The sequence below is a fragment of the Grampus griseus genome (genome assembly GCF_964374135.1).
Source record: "Grampus griseus genome assembly, chromosome: 3".
NCBI lineage: Eukaryota > Metazoa > Chordata > Mammalia > Artiodactyla > Delphinidae > Grampus > Grampus griseus.
In genome coordinates this window covers 77752209-77767312 of record NC_139019.1, presented here as the reverse complement: position 1 = coordinate 77767312, position 15104 = coordinate 77752209, and the positions used below count along the sequence as shown (strand labels likewise).

The window sequence follows — 15104 nt, the reverse complement described above, 5'->3', positions numbered from 1 at the left end:
AATAAAGTTAGATTCCAATCTTCTTGGGTTTCAAGTACAGTGTTGCTCTCAGTTCATAATCTGCTTTCATGCTCTGAGTTAACTGAAGTTCCTCAGAAATTTTATAAGAAGGATATATTAGTGACCACAGTGGCGTACCAGGCACTGTGTTAAATGCACACATGTAAAATCTAACTTAATCCTCTCAATCACCTCATGAAATAGGTGCTATTGTCTTCATTTTACAGATGAAGCAATGGAAACACATGGAGATTAAGTAACTTACTTCAAGCCCCCCATGCAGAAAACTGTAGAGCTGGGACATGAATCCAAGGAAGCTGACAGGACCCTGTCCTCTGAAGTAAAGTTCCATCTGACCTCTCACGCATCTATATCTCTGCACATATATATATGTGCAGAGATGTATGTAGACACATTGCTGATAACATGTATCTACATATCCAAAGGTATAATATGTATGGAAATTGTAATAGCCATTTTATTGCTACTTTTCATAAGCATTATTTTATGGTTCTTTGAATATGTTTTTATGTCTATAACCTGGTTCCTCAGGGTAAGGAGCTCTTTTTTATTTTTCATGTCTTCACTGATAGTCGCGAAACTTTATAATTATTGGGTACTGTAAATTTTTGTAAACAATTAATGCTCTAAAAATTATGAACACCTCCTTTCACTGAGGAAATAAACTTACAGAAAGCAATTGGAAACAATGTAAGTGTCCTAGAATAAGAAACTGATTAAAAAATCCTTATGGTACCTCTATGTAGTAGAGTACAATACTATTAATTATTAATATTATAGAAATATTTAATGGCATTTAATTTTTATGGCATATTATGGTGAGCTAAAACAATCATAGATTATTTTGTAAAACATATATATAGTCATATACAGTATATACTGTTACTGTATACACTCATATACTGACAGACTTATAGAAAATACTTGGAAGGCTGACACAAATATTACCAGTAATTATATCTTGGTGATGGGATTGTGGGTAACTTATTTTTTATCTATCTCTATTTTTGTAAATAAGCATGATACTTTGATAATAAGGAAAATAACCTTAAAATAAAGAAAAGCTCATTGCCTTCAGGACACTATTCTGCACTGTGTATGAAATGAGAACCCAAACTCACCTTGACCCCTGACGAGGCTGTGCCACTCACAGAGTTGAAATCACAAACTATGTAGGCTACCAGGTATGTACTCATTTTTACAGTAGTCTCAAAATGATCTTCCAAGAGGCCTCCTTCAAGTTCAATTGTCTTAACCTACAGGAAGGGAAAGAATCAGTATTTGAAAACTGGAGTCTTTTACAAGAATGCCTATGACATAGGCTACGTAAGTTAGAGGAAAGCTTGATGTTCCGAAGGACATGTGATCCCCTTATAGGAGATCAGTGGACCCTTCACAACATTCTGTGGCTTCACCTCTATTTCTTTTATCTCTAGACTTCCTCCAAGACACAATGTACTACTTTGGGATCTCAAAGTGATATCTATTTTGTTGCTTGAAAGCATAAAAATATCTTAGATGCTTCTGCTTTCTTGAGATGCAATAATCTCCAACACTGGCATCAATTCAAGACTTGTACTTCTAAGCAAAAATGCCAGAGAAGAGTCCCTTTCCCTTTGTTATATAAAAAATAAATCTCTGTCGCAGAAGGAAATGGGAAGCAAAACTGTGCTAGATGGGTTTTTTGTTTTTTTTCTGTGCTAGATGTTTTGCATTATCTTTTAATTCTCCTATTATTTGTGTGTGAGGTAGGTGTTATTTCACAGGTGAGGAAACAGTCTCAGAAATGTTAACTGAATTGCCCAAGATCACACGGCTAGTTCCACGGCAGGATCAAGATGTGGATGTGACCGTGTGACTCTAAAGCCATTGCTCATTCTTCCAGTCGCTGGGTGACAGCTTGAGTCATAGTCTTATTTTATCTTTGCTTCATTGATTCAGCAATGAAAGCAGTCAGGCCAAGGAGATCATTAGCGATTTGAGCTTCTGCCTATCTACTGAGGAAGGAAAGAGTTTTAAGGCTACAGACTGGTCAGCCGCATCCATCAAATTCACTGAGTAATTACTGAATTCTATCTTTATTTGCCCTGGATAGCTTGTCCCAGAGACGGTCTTCACCACGGTATGATGCCCCTAAATTCTGAATGGACACAGATCCAGTCATCTGAAAATACCACTTTCTTCAAACTGAAAACAATTCTTAGACTGGCTTGTCCCTCACCCTCTCCAACCTCCTTTTAAGGCATCTGGTTTGTGGCAGTGCTAACCACGGACTATTGAGCATGTTTTATGTGTTTGTATAAGATTGCAGTTTGCTTTGGCGAGAAAAAATAGCTTGAAGTATTATCATAAACTGCCTTGTCAATGTGTGTGCACACACAATGTGTGTGCTATTAAATTCTACAGAATTCTATCAAAAACTCAATTCCTAAGTTTCAATAAAGCAGGAAACACTGACCAAATACTCTAGGAAAGGTGGCAGCATGCATAGGGCTGTAAGTTTTACCTCTGTTCAGCAAGTTAATTTTGTCCAACAATAATCTTTTTTAGGGGTCTGATTCAACCAGAGTTCTATGGGTACATACTCCTAGCAGATGAGAGGGTTATGGTAGGAGCTAGGGAGGGGACGTGATGACTGTGGTCCTCTGACCAAACTCAGCAGCAAGACCCTTTTGTCAAGTGTGTAGATGGGTGAGGGGAGGAAGGGGAAAGGTTGTGGGACTGTGGGGAAACGAGTCTGTGACACTGGACAGCTGGTGGCAGAGACAGGAGACAGGTGGGCATTCCCTCTGATTTCTCCCCTCCCCCCCAGATGAAGACGTAGTCCATGGAGGCTGCATTTTGTTCAGGAACCTGGAGTGACCCATGTTGATCAACATTGCCTTAAATGGAAGTATTTGGGCTGTTAGTGTAAGTCCTTCCAGGATGGTGATGTAAGCTCTAAGTATAAAACACTTGTTGCTAGAGAAGGATTTAGCTGTCTTCTCAATTTTGGCAGGATTCTACTTGCATAGCAAGTGTCACCAGCAGGTGTGTGTTCCCTTAAGGAATGAAGGGGACAAAGACATGCCCAGAATATATGCTGCCTCTACTAGTGCTTGGCTGACCACCTCACTTCCTAGTGTTCTTAACTTGTATTCCTACATTCTTAACTAAACACATTGAGAACTTAGTATGTGTCGCTTCTTCTCACCAGTCCATAACCCATCTTAAGCGCTGCAGCTATTATCCAAAGAGTATGGTTGTAGCATTACTTCTGTTCTCCTTTTTTTGGATCACCATGAAAGTCTGGGTTGGGCGTGCCAACGAGAAGCAGAAACTAAAGCCAATATTTGCTGAAAAAGGCATGATCCAGAGGACTGGCCCAGTCAACTGAGGCAATGCAAAGTTCAAGGATTATATGAAATATTTTCAAAGTTTTCACTTATTTTTCCTAAATATGAGAAGTTACTGAAGGTTTCTAAAGATAGAAAACTGAGACTCTAATATAACTGACAATTGATGTTTGCATCACATTTTAATTAAAAGGCATTACTAACTGTATTTTTACTTTATCCTCCATGATTACTCATGTGAAAAATTCTGTTAATAAAAAGCTGCCAGGAAAGAGACTGAACAACCCTTAAATGAACATCTGGTTCATAGAAAGAAGACTTGGAGCTAAGTAGCAAATCCTTTTTACCTGAACATGAGGAGGCAAATTACATTGCTGTCTGTATGATCGTGGAAAAACTGTGGGATATATGTCATGTGGAGTGTGTCGCTTTTCCCCTTGATCTGCTCTGCAAGTATTTCAAAGCAAACACTTTTCTAGCATTAAACAGAAATCTGGGGGAAATTTAGCTTATGGACTCATTTCCCCCGTTCATCCACAGAGGACAGTCACTGTGGAGGGCAGAGAGGAAACTAGGGTGGAGTCACTGGCTGGCTTATAATGACCTGGATGCTTTCTGAGCTCATCCTGCTGAAGCACTGTCCGGAGAGCCTCTATTTTTATCCTACTTTCTAAGTAGCAATGGGGAAATATTTTACATTTCGTTCAACAGCTCAAAAGGCAAGCATATCATTAGTGAGGAAATATCAAATGAGGCTCAGTGTCTACTGTGTCATTCAGAGTCTCTGCATTTTGAGTATAAATATAACTCAAATAAAAGTGTTCAGAGGTCTCTCTCAATTAAAAAAGTTTATAACTATGAGATATAATTTTCATAAATAATTTTAAGCACTACGCGTGGAACTTAAAAAAAAAATTTCTGCGTTATATCACGGACTACTAGATCAGAATCTCCAGGATGGGGCCCAGGCAAGCTTCTCTAGACCCTTACCACTCCAAATGTGGTCTCTGGACCAGCAGCAGTGGTATCACCTGGGAGCTTGTTAGAAATTCAGAATTTTGAGCTTTACCTCAAGAACGACTGAATCAGAATCTGAATTTTAACAAGATCCTCAGACAACTCATCTGAAAATTAAAGTTTGAGAAGTGCTGTTCTGGGCAATTCTGAATTTCATCGCTAGCCAAGTAACACTGATTTAAAAGAACTCTGCTTCCATATAAACACAAATAAAATAGAAATCACTCTATGTAAAAAATAAAGCTTCTTGTGAAACAATGCCCAAACAGAATGATGTTAAAATCTAGATGGATTGGGGTAATGTAATATGTAGAAGGATCAAAAACAAATTAATGGCTTAAGTCCTGAAAACAAACAAAATATTAAAACACAACAAAACAAAGACCAAAGTTCATTTTGAGAACAATTCCCCAAAGTTTCTAAAATTGGCAAATACCTTTGGCATGTTGGATAGGGCAATGTGTCTGCTCTCTCTTCTTATCTTGATTGAAAAGTTGGCTTTGAACAATGGTTCATCAAAACAAGGGAAAGCCATTCGTGCCTGGGTTGGCTCAAAATCCGTTACTGCAATTGTTCTGTGAAAAGAAGTACATTACAAAAAGAATACACAAGTGAAGTCAAAAAAAAAAATGAATGTGTACCTTCAGAACACAGCTTATCAAACCTGGAGGTGATACGTTTGATTTCTCAAACTATAACCTTAGAGAATCCAGAATCTATTTTTGAAGAAAATGAGGGTAAAATTTTGTTTAGTAGCTGCCAATCATGAATAATGCATGGCGCTGGGCACTCTATTTACATGATCACCTTCATACTCATAGCAGAGAAGGATATTGAGGCTCAGAGAATTTGAGTGACCTTACCAGGACCCTTAGCTAGTAAATTTGCTGAGCTAGTCATGCCCAATTTGACTTCCAAATTGACTAGGAAATTGGTAGTTTAGTGTCATCACTAAACCTGAGCGGGCCTCCATCAGACATATGAATACCTGTGAGATGAGTGATGCCTTAGGTTGTGTTCCCAGGAAGCAGATCCGGATTTATAAGAACAGGCTGCCAAGAGAAACAGGTAGGGCTTCCCTGGTGGCGCAGTGGTTGAGAGTCCGCCTGCCGTTGCAGGGGACACGGGTTCGTGCCCCGGTCTGGGAAGATCCCACATGCCGCGGAGCGGCTGGGCCCGTGAGCCATGGCCGCTGAGCCTGCGCGTCCGGAGCCTGTGCTCCGCAACGGGAGAGGCTATAGCACTGAGAAGACCACATACCGCAAAAAAAAAAAAAAAAAAAAAAAGAGAAACAGGTAAAGGAGGGAGGGAAGCGGGACAGGGAAGAGGAAGAAGTCAGGCCCGGTGCCAGCTTCAGCTTCAACCCTGCGGAGCTCTGGAGTGGAAACCACACCTTCAAGTTTTCCCCTACTGGAGGCAAGGAGCTGGGCTTTCATCTTCTTCCTGGGGGACCCAAGCTTCCCCCCCAGACACGTCTAGCTCTCTCTGCTTGCCGGCAAAGCAGGTCCAGCCTTCAGACTATAACAGGTAGATAGATACTCTGACAAATCTCTATACCCCATCACCTTGATAATGCTTGAAATGATATAATTACAGATTTATTATTTGGGCTTTAAAGCTTTAATTAAGCAACTCTGGAGAGCATATTTTGATTGAAGAAGGAGAGCAGAATAGAAAAGCTCAAGGGACAGATAAAGGCTGAGAAGGGCCAGGAGGAGGGAAAAGAGGGCCTGTCACGATAATGTTGCCTCCGTCTACTGTATTTCTATAATACAGGCTGGAAAAGTGAGACTGGGAGCTAAATGATTTGTTTGGGGCCTCGGTATTACTTGGATTCAGTAACAGGTCCTACAGAAGTAAAGGAATCTCAAGTACCTGGAATAATTTTTACTAATGTGAAATTTTGATTATAGTTAAGTCTTAGAATGGAAAAGCCCAAACTTTAAGATCTTTTTTGCTATTTACACAATTTTAGTGCTGCACGCAAAGTAGTGACTTCTTGCTTCTCCAAGAATTATTGTTGACTGAATTATTTTTGTATTTTAAGTTGTGTATGTATGCATGTGTGTGTGTGTGTGTGTGTGTATGTATGAAAAATAGACAGAGAGGTAATAAAATGCTGCTGACACTGTCCTGCAAATCATCCTACATGCGAAGACCTACTAGGTAACTGAGTATGAAGAGAGCTGACTAATTAATCATAAGAAGAGTCAGAAATAGTCTGCAGTTAATTATGGGAGGCATGTTACTTTCCAAGCTTCTACTCTAAAAAAATCCCCCTCTGGTCTCCCTCATCTCCTCAAATTATATCCTTAAAATGTATTTCTTTTAGTTGGAGGTTTTGTCACTTGAAAAAAGTGAAATAAACCATCACTGGTCACATGGTACCTCAGTGAGAAGTTGATGTTTCCTATCCAATACTGTGCTGGACCTGAGAATAGGCCTCTGAGAATTGAGGCTGCAACGAGGGGAAGAGTCTCCAAGGGAAGGGGAGGTGGGCCTGGGGAAGGGCTGTCCTCAGTAGACTGCTGGGGGCTGTGGGGTGGGCATGTGAGCTGCAGAGGGCAGTGAGCACCTGAAGTGGGGAAGGGGAGGTAGGCAGCAGACACTGCGGGGCTAAAGTCGCCTACCAATATCCACTCTCCTTCTGCAGTTCCAGTAGAATCCTGATTTTGTTCAGGAAGGCAATGTGTCTGATGAAAAAATCACTTCTCTAGATTCTCTTGCAACTTGGTGGGCACGTGACTCATTCTGGCCTAGTTGAAGTCGTTGGGTGAGAAATCGTGGTAAAAGGAGTCAGACTCAGCTGGAATGTTTCTTTTTGCATTTTCCTCTCCCCCATCTCCCCCTTTTCCTGCCTGGAATGTGGACTTGATGCCTAGAGGTGCAGAAATCATTTTGTATTAGGAGGAAAGTCATATGCCAAGGATGGCTGAGTAGAAAGATACGAGGAGCCTGGGTCCTGGATAATATTGGTACACACTGTAGCATACCTGGGATGCCCTACTTCTGGATTTCTTGCTGCATGAGAAAAACAAGTGTGTGGCAAAGCCATTGTATTGGGGGTTTCTCAAACTGGCAATTGAATGCAACTGATAAAATGTAGGAGAGCACTGAAACCAGACTCCTCTCCCCTCTGAGATGGACCCTGGCCCTGGACAACCACATCATCCCCTCTATGAAGCATCCTTGGTTCCTCTCTTTCTCTTGCCTTACAGAGTCAATGTCAGCAAATTCTGTCTGTTTTACACTTGAAAACAAATGCCAAGTTCAATCACTTCACTCCATAAGCTGCACCACTAGCCTGGCCCAAGCCAACATCCTTTCTGGCCTGAACAATTGCAATGACCTCCTAAAAGACTAACCTGCTTCTACTTTTTCCTCTCTATAATGTACCATCAACATATACTTGATCTTTATAAGGCGTACGTCACATCAGAACTTTCCAATGAATTCCCATGGCCCCTGAGTAAAAGCCTAAAACAAGAGGCTCTAAGTCTCTCTACATGATCTGACCCCTCTCTACTCTACTTCTCTCCCTCTCTCATTGTCCTTCGTCTCTCAATCACTCCCGCCTTACAGACTTTGCACTTGCTGATGCCTTTGCTGGGAACACCGTGCCCTTAGACGTCCTCATGAAAGTTCAGGTCTCAGTTTAAATGCACTTCCGCCTCACCAAGAACTTCCCTGACCACTCAGCTAAATTATTCCCAATCCCTAGCCTATATCTCACTACTATACATTCAGTGCCTAGAACGGTACCTGGCACATAGCATGGGCTCAATAAACATGAGCTGATCAAATAGACCATATTTCTCAGTTCTCCAAACTGACTTGTTTCTGTCTTCTGGATTTGAGTCACACTGTTTCCTGGGCAATGTATGTGCTTTCATTTCCTCTCTCCCAACCCAAATCTTATGTACATTTCCTTTTGGTCTCAGATCAAGTCTAACCTCCTTTGAGAAGCCTTTTGCATTTCAGCTCTCTCTGCACTGACCATCCTTTCCCCTAGGAGATAAACACATCAGTCTTGTCATAGTCATATATTGGCCTTTCCTCCTGGTTATTCTCTCTCTAGCCACTTATGCCTCTGCATCCTGTGTTCCCATATTTATTGTGATTTCCTTTAGGAATGGCAGAGCTTCTCCTTCTGAGTTTCCCCATAGTTTTTCGGGCTTTTCATAAATGACTACTGAAGCATGCTCCTGGCAAAGAGACATAACACATAAGGAAAGTATCACAAAAGACTATAAACAACTGGAGCTACATCTTACCTTGTTTCACCACCAAGAGTTCTGTACGTGCTTTTATAAAAGCCTTCAAAACCATCAGCTAGCTTGGCCCGGAAGTCAATAGCCACAGAATATCTCAGGTCAGCCATAAGTTTCTCTGGAATCAGCAGTGCAATTTGTTCATGAGCAGGATAACTCAAAACAGTTAGCTTTCTCCCTGGTCTCCTGTAACTCAAATCTTCCTCTGACTGAAGAGTAACATTCATGATTTCAAGATCTTTGCTGTGCAAGATGATGAATCGGGTGGCATCTCGAACCAAGACTTCAATCTTCTCAGATGCAACAAAGTCCAGGGAGGTGAGATTTGGGTGGACAAAAAGGTCATAGTGGAGGGGAATGACCATGGTGGGGAGCCTTAGCTCATGCCAAGGAAATATTTCCCCATTGATGGCTACTGGGAAAGCCCCACGGTCCTTATTGAACTGATCAATAGATGAACTTGTGAACTGAGAACAAATACATATTTGGATGACTGCTGAGCAGTAAAATCCTATGGAAATATTAAATATTAGTTTTCTGCATGAATTAGCCATTACAGCAGAATGGAATACTAAATCTATTCTCTAGAAGACAAGTTAATATCCAGGCTAAATCTCATAGTTCTCCGTAGCACCGTGTTGGCTCCAGTTATGTCACTCAGGATCTGAACAATATGTTTCAATAAATGGACTTAACCTAGAGAGAAAGAAAAAAAAAAACATTTATAGCATGAAGAAAAAGATTTCAATTTATAAATATAACCTGAAAAATAGATGGGCATATGTGAATTGTACCAAATATCGACAAAATAAAGTAGAAATTATCATCTGGGTATTATAAATAAAATTTTTTTTAGAGCTCAATTGAAGGGACTCTGCCTTAAAATTACATCTATGGAATCCCCTCTGCATTCTGTGCAATGGGCAGAAGGTAGGTGTGTAAATTCATTGCATGTTGAGCATTTTTAACATTTGGTTAGATCATTTTAAGAGTGTGTCTGGATACCTGAACATAAACTGCACAGGTGTATCTATTTTGTCTTAATAAGTCATGAAGAATGCTCAATATTCTTTGGATACCAGATATTACTATTATCAATGGCTTTGAACTTCACCTCTTTCAATAAATAACAGCTGAATGGCCCAATTCTATGGCTGCTGGTATAAAGGATGCTGGTCAAGCTAAGTGTTTACCCTCAGTTTATTTCCAATATATCAAAAACCATGGAAATAAAATTTCATTTATAATATTCAAACAGAGTATTTTTAAAAGTTGCTTTGGTCTTCCTCATCTCAGGCTACCTTTGAAAACACAAATCAAACTGAACTCACACTGCCTCTGTAAATAAAACTAAGACAATCTCTTCTTGTTAGAAGGGTAACACTACAAAACATAAAATAAGGACAAACAATATATGTGGTTAATTTAGGTACTCAGTTCTGACACCCACCCTGTCACCTGCCTCTATTTACCTTCTCCCTGCTTCAAATTAAACCCATGAATGGTTTCCTTTCCTTTTCTTTTTTATCATTAACACATTCTTTTGAATTAATTGTCTAAACAGTTACTTCAATTTTCCAATCTGCAATATTAATGCAGATCAACAAATATTGTTAAAGAAACAAAGAAAAAGAAGAAAATAATGGTTAAATAACAACACTCCTCCCCTCTTTTTAGACAAGCATTAAATTATTGCTACCAAATCCCAATGTTCCAAGGGCCTCTGATATATCAAACCATAATTGGTCTATTAGCTTGAATTTCTGATGGTTTGAAAAATGAAATTATTTATTTGTTAGGTCCTGGGCTTGGGAATCAGAGTGCCTGTGTCCCAACTCTAGCTCCATGGTACTTAACCTGTATGATCTTGGGCAAATTTTCTGATTTTTTTGAGCATCAGTTTCCTCGCCTATAAGATAGGGTAATGGTTGACACTAACATTGAGAGGATTAAGTGTAATAATTCATGTGAAGAATATGGCACAGCATAGCAACTAGCATGTAGGGAGCATGTAATGAATGTTAAACATTAAATTTTTATTGTGGTTACTATAACTCACATTCTCTGGCCTAAATTATGGTGCTTTGCCCCCACATGTAGCAGACATACCCAAAGGAAGTTATATTTTTTCGGTAAGAGAGGAGAAAAAGGCCTTGATATTTACTCATGTAGTCTTTAACTTTAGAACTGATAAGAACTTTAAAGGCCAGCTAGTACAAGTCCTTCGTGTCCAGATAAAGAAACCGAGGGTGAGTGACTCTCCCAAAATCACATAGGAAGTTTGAAGGAGAATCGGGACTAAAATACAGTTCTTTGACCCTTTGTCTAATGGGTTTTCCATTATACTGTGCTTTAGTGTTTTGAACAACACATCCGGAGATGGAAGACACAAGAACTGCAACAAACATTTGGGAAAAGCTAAGAGAATCTCCAAAAGAGAGTGAGTCAGTTAAACAGATTCTTAAATAAAATCCTATCCTTAACTGCACTGCACGAACTTTCCAATACAGTAGTGCCAGATTCACCCACCTTCCCCAGATCCCCACCTTAGGCTGCAAGAGCTCCTCAAGACAGAAGTTTTATACCTGCAGTTCAGGTCATTATTCTCACTGAAAAAATAATGATTTTAAGACAAAGTCAAGAGAAATGTTGATGTGTTACCTTAATCCACGCTGTTGCAGACTTGAATGGAGGGGAATTTCGTTTTGCTTTCACTTTCTATTAGGGTAAGATTCAGAACTTTGCATAACTGAAATTAACAAGCAGCTTCAGAGTAAAAGTCACACCACGGCAAGGCCACGTGGGACTCCAGCAATCCCAGTGACTGCTGCTCCTGCTGTTTTATCCTCCCATGTCCCCAGGTGAAGCCTTCAGAAACTAGTTTTTTTGTTTTGTTTTGTTTTTTAATGCTGAGTTATCTTAAGACACGATCTTGAATTCCTCGCTGTGCTGTGTCCATATTACTGTGAAATATGACCTCTGTCCAACCACCTGGAAAAGGTAACTCCCAGCCAGCTTCTATGACCTTTAACAGAGATGATATATACCCCTTTCCTATGTCTATAACCTCCTGCCTCCTGGGCATAAAGGAGCTCTCGCCCACCTTTATGTCTCTCCATCTTTCTTGGGCCTTCTTTTCCTCACCATCCTGGATATGGGCCTTCCACAAAGATAAAACCTCTGTTCTCTGCTCTTTTCCCACTTTACTGTTTCCTTCGGAGAATATGTTCAAGTGCAGAGATTTCTTATTTCCCCTCACCCATCCCACATTTCCCTCTCCTGATCTCTCCTTCCAGGTTTCTTCTGCTGCAGTTCCAACAGGCTGATAGACTGTCTTCATGTGGATGTTCCGCTAACAACTCAAGCAATGTCTTCATCCCCAGATCAGAGCCTTTTGCTTTAACTTCATCTGCTTCGAGCCTTCCTCCATTGTCTATGACTCGTCCTTTTTAATCTCTTTTTATCCAGCTTAAAAAATTTTTTTCCCATAGTCATTAAAACAGTCTAGGTCCTCATCACTCCTCACATCAGCCTTCAAACAAGTTTTGCTGCTTCTCAAGATGTGTCCTTGCAGTCCTCTTGTACGATGCCCTCCAGCAGATTATTTCAGCCACTGCTTGATCATGCCACCCCCTGCTCCATATACATTTCCATGGTTTCCCCCTGTTTAGACAGAGAGGCAGTTCCCCGTGTGGAGACCGTGCGAGGCCCGCTGACAGCCTAAAGTCCACATGACCTCTTTCAAGGCCCATCTGATGTTTTCGTTTAGATCCTAGTGCATTAAAGGGCCACGCTGGCACACAAGTGTTGTTCTTGAGTGAAGTATAACGAGCTTTGTTCCTATCGTCTTTAGGCCTCCTTCACACACTGGTTTTCGTGCCTTGTCGTGCTGTGCATCTCTGTTTGCAACCTGGGTTTGGTTCCACATTCAGTAGCTGCCGTGATTAGATCCTAGTTAGCTCTTGATCCTCAATTTCTTTTCCCTTGTTATATTTTATCATTTCAACCTGGATGAAAAACTTAATAAAGTAGAAGGAGCAAAACCAAGGAGGTAGCCTATACCTAGGGCCAGAGGCACAGACCTGTATAGAGTCCCTTGGAGTGGCATTTCCTATAGTTAAAGGGGTACAATGGGTGGGATGGATGGAAACAGGTGACTGGGGAAAAGGGGACAAAAAAGAGGAGGCACCATGGGCCAATTCTTGGAAATCGAATTCTGCAGCGGAGGAGGGGAGGGGTGAAGGAGATATAGGAAGCTGGGGGTAGTTCTGTGACATTGTCACAAGCCCCAGCCCAGTTGTGTGTGTCTGTGTGTGCTCAGAACTCTCCCCCACCCATGAGAACAGAAGTGATGACAGAGAATGAAGAAAGAGGGCCATCAGACTGAGCTACTGAGTCCCAGAAGAGGAAGCTGAGTAGGGTTTAGGTGACTTCATAGTTTACTGTTTAAAACTCTCTCTCACCAAAAGGGGTTTCTAACCTTTTTATTTCCTGCTAAGAGAATAAGCTTTGGGAAGCTTGTTGCTTAGGGAATTCACATGTCACTTCACCTGGTCTTCTGATCTGTCTCTTGCTCGGAGACTCTCCTTATTGACTTTATCTAAAAGGAGTAGCACTCCCCCCTCAACCCACCCCTGCCGCCACCCAGTGTCTATCCCCTTAGCCTGCTTTTTTTTTTCTTAGCTTTTATCAATTCCTGAGAGTAAACTATATATTGATTTATTTGTTTGTTTTATGTCTCCCCATTAGAACATAAGTTCCTTGCAGGCAGGGAGTTTGTCTGCTTTGCTTGCCTCTTTTTTTTTCCTTTTTTATAAATTTATTTATTTATTTTTGGCTGCGTTGGGTCTTTGTTGCTGCGTGTGGGCTTTCTCTAGTTGCAGCGAGTGGGGGCTACTCTTCGTTGCAGTGTGCGAGCTTCTCATTGCGGTGGCTCCTCTTGTTGCGGAGCACAGGCTCTAGGCACACAGGCTGCAGTAGTTGTGGCATGCGGGCTCAGTAGTTGTAGCTCATGGGCTCCAGAGCACAGGCTCAGTAGCTGTGGCGCATGGCTTAGTTGCTCCGAGGCATGTGCGATCTCCCCGGACCAGGGCTTAGAACCTGTGTCCCCTGCATTGGCAGGCAGATTCTCAGCCACTGCACCACCAGGGAAGCCTGCTTTGCTTGCCTCCTAACACCCAGAGCCTAGAGCAGAGGCTGGTATATGAAACCCTCAATAAATATCTGCTGAACAAGTGAATGCATTTTGAATATTTGTCGTTTTTTCTTTAATTTTCAGATTGCCCTTCGCTTGCTCCAAGCTTCAGACAAAGCAGGGAGCTTTCCATTTCTGGATGAGCCCAGGGTTCCCTTACCTTTACTGAGGCTGCCACTCTGTGTTCCATACATCTCTCTCAGTGTCCCCTGTGTAAACTTCTTATTGCAAGGCAAATGCCTCCTCTAGGAAGCCCCCTTGGAAGTGACACATGCTTCCTTTCCAGTCCTAACTGCAGGCACTTGTTTAGTCAGTTCAGTTGGCCCTTACCTTACACTAACATACTTGTTCTTCACATCCTTCCTTAAATTATCGACGCCCAAAGGCTAGGGACCAAACACTATGCCTGGACCTCTCTCCAGCACCTCTCAGAGCGTTGCACACCTCGTAGGCCCTCAACAAACAGATGAGAATGAATGAGAGTGAATTTTCCAAAGACCTGAAACACTTAATTTTCAGAATGTTCAAAGATTTTTAAACTAATTTTAATGGAAATCTTTCTTATGTCTATTACAACTATTTCCATCCCGTTAGGGTGCACTCAACAGATTTAAATTGTAGTGACCCAAGTTTTTAATTACAAACTGGACCTGGAATCAAGAGAATTGGATTCAAAGCCATCTTCTGAAAATAAATCACTTCATTTCCTAATTAGAGACAGTAACACTTTCCTAATTATTACATAGGATTATTGTCCATCTCAGTATCAATTTGAGATAACATGTGAAAACAGTTTATAAATGTTTTATAAACTAACTTTAAAAGTTTCAACATGCAACGATTACCTTAACAACAATAATCAGTGACTATGCTGGGTTGTAATGAAGTGCTGCCCTTGAGGGGAATGAAATCTAGTAAATACCCCCATGTTGCTGTATCTTCTTGAATTCTTTTTTTGTTTTTTTTCTTGAATTCTTATGGGTACTATGCGAAGTTTATTGCAGTTCCTCCATTATCCTCAAATTTTTATTTACTTTTTGTTGTTACATTCAGCCATCCTCAGCTTCCACCCTAGACCTGTTTCTAGACTTCTAAAGCACTGCGAGCTGAAAAATTAGCAAATGAAGCTAGTTGGACACTATCTCAGGCACTCAGGTGCCTCAGAAATTATTTCCTAGTGCTGCGGGCTGTGCTGCATGTGGGGAGAGTTCAGGATAAATGGCCTCCTTACAAATGAAATGTTCCTGAATCTCCTCCTCTCTTTCT

At 41.0% G+C, this 15104-nt stretch overlaps 1 protein-coding gene across 1 annotated transcript in view; it reads right to left on the bottom strand.

The window, feature by feature from the left end:
• ERAP2 (endoplasmic reticulum aminopeptidase 2) overlaps positions 1–9293 on the bottom strand; it is a 37482-nt gene extending 28189 nt beyond the window's left edge. The window contains exons 1-3 of the mRNA XM_082651653.1: positions 8648–9293; positions 4810–4948; positions 1143–1277 (exon numbers count right to left, since the gene is read on the bottom strand). Coding sequence (XP_082507779.1) covers positions 1143–1277; positions 4810–4948; positions 8648–9198 — 825 coding nt within the window. The 5' untranslated portion in view covers positions 9199–9293. The remainder of the gene's footprint in view (positions 1–1142; positions 1278–4809; positions 4949–8647) is intronic.
• Positions 9294–15104: the final 5811 nt, after the last annotated feature.